Consider the following 18837-nt stretch of genomic DNA (forward strand, 5'->3'; position numbering starts at 1 on the left):
TATACACACCATGACCCTGATTCTCAGGACACGCTGCTGCTCAGAGGAAAATTCAACAACATGATGCATTAATCTTATCAGTATTGATTTATTAGTGGTAAAACCTCTTATTTATTGCTTACTTCAGAAATTCTATTGACATTAGCAGGAGCTTTTGGGCAGTAAAAATACCTAAATTTGGTACTAAAACCAGAGTGGGAGTATGCTTTATAGAGGCACCCAGCCATCGCTTTTTTCTTACTTGGTGAGAAAGCTCTGGTTAGACTGACTGACCTACCTAATACCAGGTGAATAGGATGCCTTCCTCTGGGGAAGGATAATTTCTAAAAAAGGAGACTTTAAATTATTTTCTTCCAAAGCTGCCTTTCCTAATGTGCTTGATTTTTCTCAAGAGTCTAAAAAGCCAGAACAAGATCTAAAAGCTTTGAGGAGTGCAGATACCGCTAACGCACCAGAAAAAGCATCAGAACAAGGTATGGGTTGGGATCTCTGTGCTCTTTTATCCGCCCCAGTCTAAACTGCCTGCAGATACTTACAGGAGGCAGTTTGACACTGGTAGCACACAGCTTTACCTCCCCCATCCAGCTGCCTCTCTACAGCCTCTTTCCCACTAAACCAACCCCATTATGTGAGTGCCTGCAACCGTGCTTGAAGGGCATGTGCCAATTCAGAGAAGAAAGGGCAGCCTCATAGTTTAATTTCTGGCTGAGCTTTGGGTGAGCTCAGGTGTCATGAACTTCAAAGACCTGCATTAAGGCTCTCGGCAATTTCCTATGCAGGGCATGTGCCGTGCAAACTCTTTGAAGATATTGTGAAGGAGATGGGCGCTCTGCCCACAGGAGCACTGGGAACGCTAGCTCTCAAAAGCCCTCCTCTTGTGTTAAAGGCTCCACCAGAAACCCAGTCAACATGTGCCAAGGCAACATCTTTTCTCTCCTCTTACTATGCTGCTTCCTTGGGGTTTCTCCTAATGCTGTTAGCTCCCAGCAAGGAAGCTCTGCTCTTTGCAGCCTAGGGTATAAAGCTGGCCGATGTGCCTGCTCCCCGTTCCAGCAGCACCACATTGCAGGGGAAGACTCACTGTGCCCACTGCCTCCTTTCTTTTAGTGCAGCAGCGTGGAGCAGGGCACCGCTCAACCCAGAGCGAGCCATTCATACTGATTTTTTTTCAGCTGAGCTGTTTTGTTTTTCTTCTGAGCTCTCTTTCAGCATTATCCCATTAAAACTGTCTGAGATCTGACTTCTTCACTGCCTAGCATTAGGTGGTAATTAATCCACCAGACAGTTTCATGACGATGCTTTCCAAAAGGAAAACATCCAGCAACAAAACACAAGCTTGTGTTGTGCAGCAGTGAATAGACCGTTCCCTTTCGGTGTACACAGTGTGTCAGGCCATCCCTAGGGCTGTGGTCAGGGAGGAGAGGAACAAGACTGAGGTGAACATGGAGTATGTTTTAGGGCAGTGTTTTGTAGATAGATGGAGAAAATTACGGTGAAGTATCTTTTTTGAGACGATGACTTGAAAGAACTGCAAGCATGTTAACCATTTTGTATAAGGATATTTAGATGCAAATTTGCAACTAGAATTGTCTCTGTTCTCACAACAGATGATATATTTTAAAAGTAGAAGCAACTGTGAGATGAGTCAAAGTTAGATGAAAAAAGTACCTCCCAGGTGGTGCTCTCCCCAGGTTCCCTCAGCCAAAGCCAGGGCTCTGACCCTACCTGCACTCCCTACTCTGGCTCTGGCCAGCTCCCTGAATCACATTTACCTAAAAGTTGTCTTTCTGCCAAAAGCATTTCAGTGCTGTGGTGGGCAATGCATGTTTTATTCTGGTCTGTGACTCAGAACGATCATCTTTTATTACCAGATGTCAGTCGATTTCTGTTTATATGGGCTTTCTAGCTACTTAATTACACCGAGAAAAGATGATGGCAAAACAGAAACTGCAACTGGCTGGTTGAACCATGTCTCAGAGGTCTAAGACTTCTGTCAGGTTGATAGGTGTTCCTGGCCAAAGCAGAAAAGTCTAGGGGAATCACTAAGGCTGCAACAGGCTGCTGCAAGCACCCTCCGGAGAGCTAATACTGTGTCACACAGGCACCTGTGCTACACATCCACACAGCAACGAAGGCACTAATGGCTCCACAGATGAGGATGCTTGCAGACATCCTGAGAACATCAGTGTCTGGGCAGCCTTAAACACTGAGCACTGTTAATGATGTGCTTCCGTGTGGGTCACACACCCAGCTGCAGTGATCGTGTCAATGTTCCTACAGGGGACACAGTCCGCAAAGAGTATCAGACATCTCCAGCACCGACACCAGCTACACAAATGGCCACCACAACCCCAACCCCAACAACCACGACGACAGACCCTTCCACCACAACGCCAAAGCCAACCACAACACCTACAACAACCAGAACCACAACAGTTGCTTCTGCAGTGAAGACTAGACCTGGACTGCACAGGGTCAGAGATATAGGTCAGTAACATGTATGTCTGCATTGCTTTCCTCCCGACCTACAGCCTTCATAAAACGTAAGGAGCAAGACATGCAGCTGAATATACCATGATTTAATGGATTGTGAAATTCAGCAGTTCAGTGTAGAAATATTTGGAGTGGATTAAAAAATTGATTCCAGCAGATGGGCTGGAGTTAGAGTTGTGCCTTCAAGACACATAAAAAATTATTGTATCTCACAAACACAAACATGTGAAGATTTTCCGAGATGAGAGTTCATCTGTAGTGAAACTATGGCTGGTCTTTATATTTATATATAATATACTGGCTTATAAATTGATTCATGTGGGAGTAAAAGCTCTCCAACCCTAAATGCTGTCATGATTTTCAGGTGTAAGAATCCACAAATAGTTCTTTGATCCACATGTCTGGACTGAGAGTTCAACAAATAGGACAAGAGGCACTGCATTTTAGAATTAAATTTTTGATAACTTTCAATAAGTGAAAGTTGTAATATATATATATTTTTGTAATGGCTTTGGGATTTTAAAGATTAAACGCTGAAGGAGTTCTTACAATTTTTGAACACCTGGATTTTTTTAATCTTTCCTTCTCCATTTACTCTTATTCATTGACATTGGGGGTTTTTGGTTCAATAGCTGAAAATTAAAATCTCTTATTTTTAGGTTCTAGCAGTATCCACCCAGCATACTCCTCTGTGGTAGCTGCAGCATCAAGTAAGTATGGTGAAGTAAGTATGCCACAAGGCACACAGTACAGTGTATTTTAAGGCAGAAATGATTCAATAACCTTTCAAGCCTCAGCAAACTCCATGACTGAATCCAAATCTGGATTTAAACTGAAAAACAGATGCCTGGCCTGAATGTCAGAGATGTTGATCACCCACAGCTCCAGGGAAACCTTTCTAGTGAATATCTGCGCATTTCAGCCTTGATAAACGCTGGGTTTCACAACACTTGAGACAAAGCTTGTGCTGTTTGAATCATGTTTTCCTATTGCTTCCTTCTGTCTTGTGCTCTCCAAGGGAGATTTGTTGTAAGACAAATGATGCAGAGGGCTGTACTGCCATTTAAGCTTAGTGATGAGAGCTCTGAAATGCCGACTTACATTAAACAAATGCTTTTCCAAAAACCTCAGGCTGTGGTTCTGAGCCTGGCATAAATGTGATGTTATTCCTGGCATGCCACTCGTGTTATTGCCAGCAGAGTGGTAACGGCTCAGAGCTCTGCATCTCAGTCCAGAAGTTCACTCCCATTCCAGCCCACAGCCTGCAATGCAAGTATTTAGAGGTGTTCTCCTCTACAATGTGTAATTGCTTAGCCGTGTGGTCAAGTAAAAGAGAATATTTTCAAATGTTTGCAAGTTTCTGGCCATGGGGATATGACTGCTTTTGAGTGAAAAGGGAGCCGGGCCTTCATTAGTTTTTATGCTCTGTTGCTATTTCTGAGTGTCTTGAGCTCACCTTTGTTCTCACATACAGAACTGCAGCTGTCCCTGCTGCCAAATAATTCAGAGCCAAGCACATGGCAAGGCAGGTATTTTTTGGGCAACTCAGGTCTTGAAGGAAAGCATCATTAAGTCATATTTAGCCATGAGCCTCTGGGCTCATGCTGGGCAACAGCTGGAAGGGTTAATATTACTGAGTCAGACGTGCAGGGTTTACAGGGCGCATAATGGCAGGACCTACAGAAGTGCCAACACAATTCAAAGGGGTTTAAATTCAGTGGGAATCTGCATCATTTGGTACCTAATGTGCCTGTAAACCTGGTCCTGCTTGTTGCTTTCTTTTCTATTTCCTATTCCCACAGGCTGAGCACAGATGATGACATTATCTTCTTTACTAGCAATTAGAAAACCCTCAAAAGGTTTCCTAGTCAGTGAGATGCATGTGGAGGGTAAAGTTCTGGCAACACTGAAATCAGTGGGAAGGTTGTATTTGTCTTTCATAAAACAAAACCTTTAGCCAAAAAAAAAAAAAGGGGGTGTGTGTGTAAAAGTACAAAAAGCACTCACTTTTTCAAGGCTTTCAGCAGTCACTTCATTGCAATTTGGATCCATCTTTCTTCAGAATTTTCTTTACTGATGTTCTAAACATAAATAAACTCTCAAAAGATTAAAGTGATCAGACTTAGGAACTGGTTATTGTGAGCTGAGCGGGTGGTGGAGAACTACTTCTGATTTCATGGACTTCATTTCTAGGACCATGTCCAAGATGTCTGTACTTAGTATCTGGCTTCCTGAACTCTCTTTATGTCTTCTTGATTCTGAAAGAGAAGAACTAGCTAAAAACCCCACAGAAAGTACAAATACAGTTTTGAAGCAACGACCATACACAAAGCAGTTTATCAGTTTGTCTCAGGAGCCTTTAGGACTGACTCCAATTACTCAGGCCAGAGTTTCTGATGATGCCGTTGGTCTTAACCAGAGTTTGGCTTGACTGGACAAAACCAAATGTTCTCCCATCCATCCTGGCTCACAGGGACTCACAGATCCACCTCTCACAAGGCATTGGTAGTCTGCCTGCAAAAGACACCTCAAAAGTAAATAGCTTTGAAACAGAGCACAGTCAGAATGAGCACAGCCATGGCTCCTGTTAGCTCAGACTTTTCCATTTCCAGCCACTGGTACTGGCAAATGTTCCCAGCAGCAAAAGAAAAGCAGGACTTGCAGATTAGGGCATTACAGCAGGGGCAAAACTCCTCTGTCCTAGCTCTTGCTGTTCTTCCCCCTTTATCTTCTGTTTGTCAAAGACACAGAAACAGAAAAAATCTGCTCCATTGCAGAACTCCTGCTTTAAAGACTTGACGTGGCAAAACTGCTTAATGAACCCCCCCTGATGCAACAAGCATGACATTTGACAGTTACTCCTATGCCCTACTAGCAAGTGCAGCACTTCACCAGTTCAGTGTGCGGTGAAGGACAGTCCTGAGGGGGAAGCGGCAATGGCAACAGGATTTGAAAGTGGATGCAAACTCTGTCCTGCTCTGCCACTTACCAGTACATGTTTTGATGGCTTTTGCCTCTTTCCAACAGCAGTTAATCAAGTACACTCCCAAGAGCCACGAACTCACTTGCCCTCCACCATCCCGGCTCTTCAAGTAATCCTTTCTTGCACAGCTGCTTGGATCCTAGATGAGGATTGGGAGTAAATCCAGTGCTTCCATGATCACTGCCATTGTAAGCCATGTCATGATCCTCAGTGCCACGCTGAGGCACCGAGCTGGTAACCAAGCATCAGGCAGTGAGTACCTGGGCATCCTCAGGCAAGGCGCTACCCTACACTCTCTGCCCACTCAATTCAATCAATGATTGCAGCTCTTTTCAGACAGGAACTCTCAGCTGGGCGCTGCCTACCACCGTACACTCTTTCATCCCCAGCTGCAACGTACTATAATAGTAAAAAGGAAAAAATGTGGAGAAAAAAAAAAAGGCTGGGGAGACAACGGTAGTGTGTAAGTGCTAGAGAAAGCATTGAAAACTCTCCTCCTTCCAGCAGTGCCACACCACCGGGGCTCATGCCTTCAGGAAGCAATGGGTAAGGGCTCCATCCTACACTAGGGAGAACAGCTAGCATTTATTTTTGGATACTGCCTTCCCCCGGAAAGTCAGCCCTGGCTACTTAGCCCATCAAAAGTGCTGACCAAGTCGCAGAAGGCCAGGCATGTTTTGTGCACAGAGCAGTTGCTCAAATCAGTTACCACCATTTGCAAGGGCCACTCCAAATTGCATTTCTCTCCGCTGTCCCCATTCCTTTACTGTCTCCACGCCTCTACACACTCACTACAGGACTTGTTCCCAACCAAGGTTTCTCTGCTCCACTGCTTTCATATCTGACTTGGCTCTTGGGATTTACTGGATGACTGTCCATCCCCAGTTTATTACAGACTTCTCCTAGTCCTGCCTCAGCCTCCAGCTTGCACAGAGCTCTGCTTTAATGAACACACATTCACGTGCTGCAGGCTCACTGCCACATCAGATTTGAAGGAAGAACAAGCCTTGCAGACCATGGAAGTGCAGTTCCAACCTTTTCCCCTCTACCACCACTGTGCTTGCCCCAGCCAGCAAAAGCATGGCAGACACCAGCTTACTGCTGGGACGGTGGTAACACACCTCTGGGAGGTACAGCAAGAGGGAGCAGCCCCGAGGCCAGCACAGTCAAAAGGAGCATAAAGAGAAAATCACTAACAAAACAAAACCATGGCTAACATGGATGTGGGCGGTAGGGTTCATTCATTTCAAAAGTGACGCAAAATACTTCTGATACTGAGCACATTTCTCTCTTACCCTCTTGTACTCCCTTTCTACTGACCTTGTAAAGAGTGGTACATACACATTCAGGCTCAGTTGTGGCAAACCCAAAACAAGGCGAGCTCTCAAGCATAGAGTTAATTTTCTTCCACCTCTTTGGCACGTTCCAGTGTCCTGTGTGGAAAGCACGCCCTGCACAGCTCCATATAACACTGCTGCACAGACATTTTCCTCCACGGCCCAAAAACTCAGCCTGGGCTAGCTGTGGTCCATCTGGAGCCAGAGCTACAAGCTGACAGGGTTTAAAAGCCTTGCCAGGTTTGGCAGATGAGCCTGTTATTTCCTTAAACAGGATCTCTTTAGCATCTTTTTGGAGTTTACAAGGTCTCTCACAACAGCTCCTAGAAATGCCATCAAAAGGCTTCCAGTGGTCTGTGAAGGTTCGAGTCTGGGTCAAACACAAGCTATCTGCTGTCACCTGATTTTGCAGTATCAAGTTCCCAAAGAGCAGCAAATCCTGTTTTCAGAGACAACCATTCCAAATGGTCTCATTTATGATACCTTACTGATAGAAATATCTCACTGGCCCCTGTTCAGCATTTACAAGAGTCAGATAGGACATTCCCACTGATTTCACCAGGCTTTGGAATTAATCTTTCTGGGAAAACTAATGAATAAAGGCTTGTTAAAGGATAAGTTTGTTAACAAGCTTCTTAAAATAATTAATGAAATGAAAGGCATGATTAAAGATGTGGTTTTCATCTGCAAATGCTTTGAACCTTTAGTATTTTTGAACAATGGGAATTTAATAACCCAGTCACCTTAAAAAAAGCGTTTTGTGTAGACAGTGGTGAAGACATTTCAGACACATAAATTCTCCCACATAATTTTTGTCATTGTCTCATTATTTACAGTCTGCCTGCTTGATTGTATCCAGTCACTCTCTGCAGAAAGGGTAGAATCTGGTGTGGGGGGCTGTTTTGGGTTTGGAACTTTATTCAGCCTTCCTCACACAACCAGCACAATTGGCTGCTACCGCAACAGAAATAAACTTTGATAACCAGCGTGAGAGAAGGGAAGTTTTAAGTAAAAGCAAATCACAGTAACTACACACCTTTAAAATGCGACAAGAGACCTGTACAAGTAATATTTCTGTACAACAATATTTCTAACTGAAGGGATCGTTAACTAGGCTAACCTATATGACAGAGAGAGCAAGACAATCCTTTTTTACATGGGCTCAAAATATACCGTTAACATCTGAGAAAGTATATTAATGAAAAGTCTCTATACATGAACCATTAACTCTGACAGCTATAAAATGAGACTCGGTGAAAAAGCCAGGTAGCAGTAGTCCTGAACCAAACGTGGTATAAATCACACTTTTCCATTTTGATGTCTACTTAGGACAGGTTCAGGCAGCACAAGGAAGAGGACAGAATACAGGTATGTCTTAAATTAATAACAGACTTGGATTCCTAGAATACTAGGAAACCTTGCATTTAAGTTCCATGTACTAACCAATATAATATTTTTAAAGCATTCAGGGGCACATCCACCTCTGCAAGTAACAGGAATATTTTACGACCCAATACAGGTAATTCCTTCTCTAATTGCTCCCTGTAGCTAGTTCCACCACTCACATCTACCAAATCATGCCGTAATGCACTGTTCTTCACTCCAAATCACATTCGTAGCATGGTGCAGTGAAAGCAAATATTACACTGGTTATTGCATGACAATTACGTAACTTTTAGGAAAACAATTAAACAAGGATAATTAAACTTATAATTGTTCTCAACACAGTATTCTAAAACCATTTATAAAGGTCTTTTGTAACATTTACTGTTGCAAAACAAGAGGGGAATTTTGTGTCTGCATTAGTTTGGGGATGAAGGCCTGACCCTGAAAGGAGACGGATATTCAGTCTCCAGGCCCTGAACACGATCAGCATCTCAGGACCCACCACCAGTTGTTCTAGTGCACCAGTGAATAGCTGCAGTGTGCAGCACCTACTAACATTTAAGCTCTTCAGCTTTTGCCAAACTCTTTCAGCTTTTAAATTCTTTTTTTTTTTTTTTTTTTTTTAAATCCATACTTTCCATCTTCCTTTTCCATTTGGTTTGAAAACATGTGCAGAAAGATAGTTGGGGGCCACCACATCCCTCGTGATTGTGCGTCTCTCTCCTTGTCTGCTAGCATGTAACCTCTTGCCTCTTTGTCAGATCACGCAGGTATTCAGCGTCAAGAGCCTGTTGCTGCCTTCCGGAGGGCTGCCGGCTCTCCAGCCCACCTGGGTGAGTATGATTGCTAGCAGCAGATTTTCTGCTCTCTCTGATAGTTTTAGCAACCCCAAATTAGCCCTCAAGCAGTACCGCCGATCTTTTCACGTGTCCTGGAGGAGGACCAGGGCAAGCCTCCTGCACTGAATGTCAACTAGCAGCTTCCTGAATGCAAAAGGCATAAAGGCACAGCTCAGTAACTGGTGAGCTGTTGTTTCAGGCCGTGGGAATTAACATCTACCACAATGTTTGCAATTTTCCTTATTTGTTAGTCAAAACAAGAAACAAAAAAGAGCTCTGTGCAGCCTATCAGGTTTGCGATCGAGCTAAGTCTTCTGTTCCTGTTCCCAGGAGCCTCCAGGCTGATTGTGGCCATAGAGGTTGCCTTTAATACTGAGGGTAAAACATCACCCGTACTCCCCTTCCTCCCTGGCTGCACAACTCACCATCCTTCACCAGCAAGCAGCAGCGCCTTCAGCAGGTGCTCTGCAAGGCCACCAACAACTTCCCAGGGCCCCAGCATGCTCCCACCCCTAATGTCTAGACTGAGGGATGTGCTGGCTAATCCTCAGGCTAGCCGAATTTTGCCAAAGAAGCAGGGCAACGTAGTGCTGAGTCTTGTTTACATCAGTTTGACCCCACCTAATTGCTTAAGGCACCTTAAGGTCACCCCAAAGGTGATTACAAAGCACAAATTTCCCATCATGAATGACACTGTTTTCTTCATCACAGAACAAGAAGAAATAAACGCACAAACACATACTTGCCATATTCTCAACGAGTCCTGATCTTTTTTCAGCCCAGGTTTTGGCAGTTCAGATGTCTTGCTTGCAAGCAGACGATTTTTCTAATGATCAAAGGGAAATTCCTGAACAAGTCCTTGCTTTCTTGGAAAGGAGAGTTTATCTTGGTCCTACCAAGCACCCGCATGCTGCTCTGCAAACAGCAGCGATCAGTTCTGCGGGTTTGGCCGGGCTGTTGAGGAACGTCCCCTCAGCAGCTCAGGCTAGCAAAAGGGTGTGCTGGAAGAACACCCTCCCCGACACACCAATTGCCTGCGCAGCTTCTCGCTTCACATTCTTCAGAAGGTCCCAGCTCTTCCAAGCGCTTCACAAGGCACATTAACTCTCTTGAAATCCCTTATTCACTCAGCCCAGAATTTTTTTCAAGACAATTATATTGAAGAGCTGTGGTGGTCGTGTCTTAGTTTTTTTTTTTCTTTAAAGACCAGCCTTGGAGTATTTTAAAAGTCAACCCTTTATTTTTATGGGTGTCATCAAGTGGGGGAAAATAATAAAGAAAAAAAAGCTCTTGCAGTATCAATGCAATTTAGAGGAACACAACCAAAAGATCTAAAGAGACATATTTAAAATCATAAAAAAGATTAGTGCTTTGAAGGCAGTGATACAGTGCTCCTAAATATGGCTTGAAGTGTGTACATAAAGGTTTCCAGGTTTACTGATTTCCTTAAGCTCCTCATTGGTAGTAATAATTCACTGTATGAACTGACCTTTCTAAACTGAGTCAGAAATTTGTAATCGCCAGTAATTCCATTAATTTAAGTAATAATTTTTCTTCTCTTTCATGTTTGAAAGCAATGGAAACAGACTCGTGGAAATCTGGATTGAGCCTTTTTGACACAGGTAAATATTTAAAGCATCCAGTAACTAGTTTGGGAATAACTGGTTTCCATCACACACGGGAAAAGCTAAATCTATTCATCAGGCCCACGACACTGCTGATAACAATCTCGTTTTAAGGAGTAATTACAGTATTTAAAATGAGACATGAGGTTTACATCTTAGTAGTTAAAATTATTTTGTGCCTGCATCAGTCTCAAGTTCCTGCCTAAAGCAGGAGCCGAACAGATGAGCTCTGGAAAGAGTTGTCAGCTATACTGCAGGAAAGGGGTTCTAGCTATATAAGAAGGTATTTTGGGAATGCCACACTTGTGATCGCAGCCTAGAGCTGAAACCAGCGAAGAAGAGGACAGATTATTCTGATGTCAATGTACTTAGGAAAGACAGTCACATAAGAAAAGGAGGATTTAAACTGAGTGTAAAGAATAATGAGATTCACAGAAGTTTTCTGACATTTTAACCTTAAAAACTGGAAGTATGGAGATAACATTTTTATAATTACTGGTGAGTGAGGGGAGGAAATCTCTACCTTGTAGCAGGTTCAGGTAGCGACAAGACCAAGACTTGTACAACCCTTAATTAGGAGCAGTTACCAACTGCAGATTCTACATGTTCAATATTTAAGTGACTACTTTCCCCAGGAACATTTAAAGCAGACTAGACAAAGAACAGGCCAACTCATAACAGGGTACTCTCTCACTAGGGGTTGGAACACCCAATATAAGTTTCGTTGCTGGAGAGAGCCGTGCTGGTGGCCCTTGTAAAAACCATTCCCTTGAACATTCTGCCTGCTTCAAAGCTGAGGCACGACTAATCCTTGCACTGGCTGCAATGAGCAGCGTAGCCCATATGCACTACCTTGCAAATCCAATGTCAGCAGTGGTGTCTGTTGAGTCCAAATTTGCATTGTCCCAAACATGAACAGACCTCCCTTCTTCAGCAGCAGTAGTCTGAGCCAGAGAGAAGAAGCGTTTCTATCCTCTGTAGCTTAAACCATCACAGAGCTTATTTAGAAAAAGCTACAGCACTAGGGCCAGGGGTGCAGAGGGGTATTTTGAGGCAGAAAATGACAAATTGCATTAAATGCAATGAGAGGCTGGGTGTGGGGGAAGGGATGTTGTATTAATAGTTTCTCAGCAACTGAAGCGCTTGCGTAGACTAGTGTGATAAAGTCTGATGAATTCAGATTGGCACTTCAAAGGAATGGTTTCTGGCATGGATGTAGTCACTGCTGTCTTGCTTAAATGAATGGGAAGTTTAATCAGCACCGACAGCTGTGACAATCAGTGAAGGGAACTTTAATTAGCATGGAGTAGACTGCCCATGCAGCAAGTTGAAATTCCCATGGCAATAACAACATTAAATTAGACTAGCAGAACAGGGAGGCCCATAGAGACTGACCACCTCCCCAATTAGTTGGGGAAGATTATTTGGCCGGTGACCTTATTGTTACACTAAGCACAAATCAGCAAGCTGACCCACAACCTTCAGGAACTGGTAATTGCACTGGCAGATAAAAATGAAAAGTGCTGCATCGCCTACGCTTAGGTCTTCCACACCAACAAAGCTCATGTCAGCTCTATGCCTGGGTAAGGAATACTGACTTTATGAGATGAAGATAAAAGCATGAGGCAGATGTATAGGCAGCTTCCCTATACAATTTAGTTGCTAAAATGAATGGCACCTGTTAATATCTAATTTCACTACAGTGTTAAATCCACCTACTTTCTGTTCTGCAAATAAGGAAAGTTGGGGGAACTGCACATATGGGATACCAAGCTGGCATATGTGAGGTATGCGGTGCAGAGGCTGCAGGATGAAGCATGGCTTTGGTGTATTACTGGGGAACTGTTACGTGCCCATGTATAATAAAGCCTGTACTGGAACATACACAGTCAGGAGGGCAAGGTGCCGACTATTTCAGATTTTAAAGAAAAAATCCCCACAGTCATTCGCATCCATGTGGTTGACAAAGACAGGTTACGTACGGGTCCAAGTCATTGCCTCCATTCTCTTTCTCTCTCTCTCTCTCCATATTGCCCATAACGTCTGCATCAGATAAACCCACCATAAGCCAGTACTGCCAGCAAAAAGAGCCATCTTGCCTGCCAGTCACCCGCATGGCTAGGGGGTGAGCTGCCTCAGGGAGCTTGTCCAGTCCATTGCTAACCTTTTTCTTTCTTACCAGTTCAACTCTCCTCTTTCCCCCTTCTCCTTGCATCCCCCCGACACCAGGCAGGCACAGGGCTGGTGGCGAGGCAGAAGCAGGCAGGTTGCATCACCTGAAAGTGTCTGTGGGACTGTGCCAGCAGGCATTTACACACAGGCAAAGCCAGGGCAAAGAGGTGGCATTGCCAAATCATACTGATGAGCTTTTTCTCTCCTGGGTTTGGGAAGCTGTGGCTGCTTCTGGAGCGGCAGGGTCACCAGGCACGAGCGCACAGCCCAGGGCTACTTGGCCCTGTAGCCACCTTCTCCAAAGTGCTCCCCTGCAGCTCCAGCTCCTTGGCTTCGTTTTGCCTAGCTGCTGAACCATCCTCCTTCACATCTCTCCAAGGAGCAGCCGCGGACACATGCCAGCCTAAGCCCAGAATTCGCTCTCCTCCTCTAACCCCGTCCTGTTTCCCCTCCCTGCACTGCTGCTGCCACTTGTGCCTCCCCAGGCCACACTTGTGCCCCTGCGTGCCTGAAGCCGCTGGGCACTCTCCCATCAAGTATTTTCAGTCAAACTGCTCCTCCGCCACCACTGCCCACAGTGCGTCACACTGCAGAGGGTTTACCGCCTGGGCACAGCAGCTCGCTCGTGCTGCGTGCCCTTCCTCGGGCCAACGGCAGGTTTGGCCCCGGCAGCCAGACTGTCAGGCCTGAGGCACACCAGAAACATTTGCTGCAGCAGGTGTCCCTGGGCAGACACAATTCCTACAGCGTCCTTCCCTCAAGCATTGTTTAGGGCTCTTGTTTTCCTGCAGGATGCAGGGGCTGTCACCCCTGCTCCAAAAACTTCAGCTGTCCTCAGCCAGGAGCCAGCACCCCGCCTCAGGCAGTGCTGCCCCGGCACCACCAGCCGCCTCTCCCTGCTGACGTTCCCCCATGCCAGCGGACCTCCTGCGGGCCAGCCGTGCTGCCAGTGGTCTCTTCCCTGTTCCTCGCCTGGGATCTCATCCCAGGTGCGCAGAGGACGAGGAAGACGAGAGGCACAGGCCAGCAACGTGCTGGCCAAGGGCTCCAGGCAGCAGGGACAAAGCCAGCTGGAGCTGGGCTCACCAGCCCGCTTTCCAGCGGGGCCAGCCTGCTCTGGCAGCACAGGCCGGCTCCGCTGACTGTGAGGCATTTGTGGCACCACAGGCAGTGCTGGAGTAGGGAGAGAGCCCCTGTGCCCTGTCCAGAAAGTGTCTGCTCCAAAGCACGGGCAGGAGCATAAGGAGGGCTCTGCATGGCACCACCTGCTCCCAGACAAAAAGCCACACCAGCTCTGCCAGTCACAGCCAGGGAAATTCTCACACAAAGAGATCACTAGCTCTTGCCATAAACAAAGTAGGGCTAGCCTTTGTGCCCTTCGCCTATTTCATTTATACACAACCCCATGGGCCCCTGTATGAGGCCGAGCCCAGCGCTCCAGCTAGCTCAGCGTCCTGTCTCTAGCGACAGGCAGCAGCAGACAGATGCCTGGGGATGAGCAAAGCAGAGGGAAGGCACACAGCGCTGCTGTTAGCAGGTCTCTTTAGTCCCTGCAGTAGAAACTTACTTCACTGGCAGCTGAATTGAAAAACGAGAAGCCAAAGCAACTTTTCTGTCCTGCAAGGATGCTGCAGTGTGCCATAGCCTCCCAGCAGGGGATCCGGCATCAGGACAGCTTTACATTAAGCACTCTGTGGTTAGACTTAATACAGACTTGGCCACTCAATCAAAACAATGTGCAGCTTTCCGCATGCAGGTGGAAGGACTCAGAGTAGTTGTATTTGTCCCTTATGAGGCATGGATCATTAGACATAAACCGGAATGGAAATGGAGGTGATGGAGGGAGCTGAGCTGGTATTTCTCCTCATTTTCTTGATTGTTTTCTGCATTATTATGGCTTGGACATTAATATCTTCAGCAACCAGCTTAGGCAGTGCAGGCACTCAGAGCTGTTACATCTCCTATCATATTTAGGTGGTGACCTTCATTGATGTCCCTTTGCCGTTTGCTCTCTTTACATACACTGATGCTCTCATGCTTGGCTTGGTCATGGTTGGCTGCTGTGGAAAGACAAACGCTGTGGCACCTAGTAACTTCTCATCTTTTTTCTATATTATGCTCACACTTTCTAAACGTACCTTTTTACTGTCTTTCTGAAGCCCGTAGTCTTTCCTCAATTTATTTGGTGATGAAGACTTAAGGAAGTCTTTTTTGTTTGGGTTTTTTTTTTATATATAAAAATTAATATGTAGTTTACAAAAAGAATAAGCCATTCTGATGTTCTTTTGACCAACTACTTCCTTGGTGAGTGTTCCATTTGGGGCTTGTCTGACCATTGCTCTCTCTTCTGTGGATTATCCCAGCTAAATCCCCTTAATCTTGTCATGCTGTACTGAAAAGAAACAGCTCTTTGCCCTTGCTCAGGAAGGAGATATTGTACTGTAGGTGTATCTCACCAGACGTTCAAGCCATGAGTGAAGTTCAGCATTTTCAAACCTTCTGACACCAGCCTGATGATGCCCTGCAAGTCAGTGCATCTCACAAGGATATAAACTCATGTTCCCAAGGCTGCTACCATCTAAATATCTCAGGTGCAGACTCAGCTAAAATCCACCAGTGACCCATGAGACTGTTTCTCATGACTTGACTGTAGCACTCTGCCACCATTTACCCTGTTTCTTTTGCGCTTTGCAAAACAACCCAGTCCTCCAGGAGCACCTGAGGAGCTGTAGCTTGCATCGCTTCCCCAGCTGTAATGCGGTGGGGCAAACCACTGCCCGCACCTTCCTCTCCAGACCGAGAAGCAACATGCTAAATCTCGTCTGCTTCAGACTTTGTGCAGCTTGTAAAGCACAGGTGAAGCACAGTGAGCCAGAGGGGTGGCAGCACTGGTTCTCTCGGGGCAAAGTGCTGGGAGATCACCACCCTGCACCATGGTCACCAACCTCCACACTGGAGGAACCCTCTACTTGCCCATGCTGCTCTCAAGCCCTTGCAGCAAGGGGACTGACTCGCAAAGGGAAGTCAAAGTTGGTGCTTGGGGAGATTTTGGTGGCTCTTCCAGAGATGCCTCCACTCTTGTTTTAGTACAGAAGCAATGTAGGTGGAAAAAGATTAGCTCCAAGGATGTGCTCCCCATCCTCATTTCTCTCCCACATCAATCCTTAGGCCAGGGGGGACCCTGCAGCCACCCCATTGCCTGCTTCCTTCCAGAGTGAGGGCAGCCACCAAGCACACACCAATGGAGCCTTTCCTTTCTCTCTCTAGGCTTCAGTTCAAAGGAAGAATTGAATCCAAAGCCGCTGGAGTCCATCTCCCAGGGGAACCCAAGTACGTACTTCACAATTAATTTCATAATTAAGCAATATCATCTTATTAATTACACATTGCTAGAATGTATTCAAATGAAATAGCAAAAGATAAGTTTTCAAGAAAGCCTAAGAAACTCAAGCAATGCATTTTACCCTTGCAGAGGACCAGCGAGCTCTCTGCTGATCCCCCTCATACACATAATTGTTTTTTGCTTCTACAGGGAAGGAAATAACTGCCAAGATTTAGCTTACCTGGGCAGGGAGATGGTGGCTGCTCACCGCTACCTCTTCCCAGGCAGTATCAGCTCCACGTTCCTGGGGTGCAGAGCTTCACTCAAGGACTTTGGTGGTGGAGGACAGCAAACCAGCATGTTGCAGCCAGGGTTAGGTGCGCAAGCCTTGCTGAGCAAAGCAGGCTCCCGGGGCTATGCTGAGTGCAGGCACCCTTCCCACAGCAGTAGGTGGGAGGGAAGAAACCACCTGAGCAAGGGACACGGCGCCTGCCACAGCAAGGAAAGAGGAGATGCATAGGGAGCATCAAGGATCCCTCGGTCTGGGGATGGAGGTGTAGGGTCCCCTGCTCTGAAAAGGAAATCTTCTGCAGCCCTTTGTAATTAAAGGCAGATTTGCTCATTAACTCATCTTCAGATGGGGCCCAGAGTAGAAGGAGAAAGAGAAAGCAAACTCTGAGTGGAGAGATGGGGTCATCTGCCGCCTCCTCATGGGAAGACACCCTGGAGAAGGGGCTTCATCCTCCCACTGGTGCCTGGGTCCTCTCTTACCCATCCTCCAGCAGCTGAATGCCGTCTCTCACAGAACTGGCATTTCAAGGACTCTAAGTTGACTACTGAACCAAATGTCTATATATTCCCATACGGTCCTCCTAATACTTAAAAGTATTTTTTTACCTATCAAAGGTGTAAAATACACCTAAAATTTATACAGAAATATGGGAAAGTAGAGAAGGGGAAGGATCTGTGCTACAGACCGAGCTGCCTGCAGGAAAGCAAGGCTCAGTGTAGCAGAGATGCAAGCAAGCACAGCTGTGTCTCCAGCAGTTGAATTTAGATAAGGCACACCAGAATCAAAACTCTCATCCTGCTGATACCTCTAGGACCATAAAAGCTACAACCCAGATCTTGCCTCCCCGCAAATCAGAAAGAGCTTAGCTACCTACAGAGCAACTTTAGCCTGTGCTCTTGCAGAGTCCTACTAATGTCCCGGCACCAAAATACTCCTGCTGTCTCAATCCTCCCCAGAAATTAAGTCTGTATATAAGTGTATGTAAATCTTTGCATGCCCAGATCCTACTGGCTAACAAACTCCCCACTTTCCACATATAGACTACATGGTGAAGCTCCCTTTGAAGGACAGGAAATTCGGGAAAACTTGGCCGCTAATTGAGGTATTATTTGTTGTGGGTTCCCGGCCTAGCCTCACGATCTGCTGTGAATGAACACGGTTCTCAGTCACGCTTCTATAATTCAGCATTATTAGAATTAGAAAAACAGACAGCTACGGGAGAAAAAATTGAAAGTAATGAGATGGGAGGCGGTTGCATAAGCCAGTAAGAACAATTGGTGCTTTGTAGCCTTTGGGCTACCTAATCATTAAAACACACTATTTTGGACAGTCTGATTGGTAGGAGGCATCATCGGAGGGAAATGAAGAGATGGGGATGACCCGGACGCCAGAGGGGGAAAATGTTAATTAGCGCTCTAGTTAAGCCAAATTTTGATCCCGCTCCTGGTCGCAGTCCAACCGATGAATGTTTTACCACTAACTTGCAGAGACATAAAAGCAAGCTGACAGTGATGAAGACTGCATTCGCAAAGTGCAAAGATGAGGTTCAGCTGTGCAATTAGAGGGAAGAGTTTGTTTAGGTGTAGGCACAGCTTTTCTAGAATACTGCTTTCAGCTCAGAGAGGCATAACACAACAGCACGCTGCTGTTAAGCCCACAAAAGTGTTACCAAGGAAAGCCCCGCAGTCTGTGCTCTGCAGGTGGCCAAACCACAAAATCCAAGGGTCACATCTGGCTATACAAACTCTCACCACCTCTGGGCTGTGAATAAAGCGGGCTGAGCCCAAGCCCAGGCTGCAGCTCTGAGGGCACAGGACAAGGAGCCGGCTTGCTCCTGCACGGCTGACCTCTCCTCCATAGCCCCCAAACACCATGTTCCCAGACTGACCCCTGGGGACAGCTCCTTGCCCTTTTGTCACCCAGTCAGGCTTGGATGTTGTAGGGGACAAAATCACGCCAAGGACCATGTTTACTAATAAGTAGGACAGACTTGAGCTGACAGCTGTGACTTGTCCTTGTGAAAGGCTTTTTGGTAGAGTTTGTGCAGCAGGACAAGTCACTGGGCGCACTTTTTAGGCCTTTGCTCCTCACAGGAAGCACAGCTATCAGAAAGGGCTAAACTTTTTTTCTGTTTGTGTGTCTCGTCTCAGATTGCAAGGTTGATTTGTCCTTCTTGATGGATGGGAGCTGGAGCATCGGTAAACGCCGCTTTCAGCTCCAGAAGCAGTTCCTCAGTAACATGGCTCAAGCCCTTGGCATTGGCAGCGCTGGTCCTCTGATGGGCATCATTCAGTACGGGTAAGAGCTTCTTGTGCAGCTGCTCCCCTTGCCGCAGGCCACGACCGCACACTCTGGCAGCTGTAGCTCTGCAGCTGACACACGGTTAAG

At 46.1% G+C, this 18837-nt stretch overlaps 1 protein-coding gene across 8 annotated transcripts in view; it reads left to right on the top strand.

The window, feature by feature from the left end:
* Window positions 1-18837, top strand: part of VIT (vitrin) — a 79526-nt gene that overhangs the window by 46073 nt on the left and 14616 nt on the right. For 7 of the 8 annotated variants that reach the window (XM_080408934.1, XM_080408935.1, XM_080408933.1 and 4 more), the window contains 9 exons: window positions 393-473; window positions 2281-2487; window positions 3153-3203; window positions 8143-8181; window positions 8276-8332; window positions 8961-9032; window positions 10613-10660; window positions 16103-16165; window positions 18600-18747. In XM_080408934.1, the coding sequence (XP_080265060.1) occupies window positions 393-473; window positions 2281-2487; window positions 3153-3203; window positions 8143-8181; window positions 8276-8332; window positions 8961-9032; window positions 10613-10660; window positions 16103-16165; window positions 18600-18747 (766 nt within the window). The remainder of the gene's footprint in view (window positions 1-392; window positions 474-2280; window positions 2488-3152; window positions 3204-8142; window positions 8182-8275; window positions 8333-8960; window positions 9033-10612; window positions 10661-16102; window positions 16166-18599; window positions 18748-18837) is intronic. The other variant, XM_080408937.1, reaches the window with a different exon arrangement.

This window comes from Falco punctatus, assembly GCF_963210335.1.
Source record: "Falco punctatus genome assembly, chromosome: 12".
Classification (NCBI taxonomy): Eukaryota; Metazoa; Chordata; class Aves; order Falconiformes; family Falconidae; genus Falco; species Falco punctatus.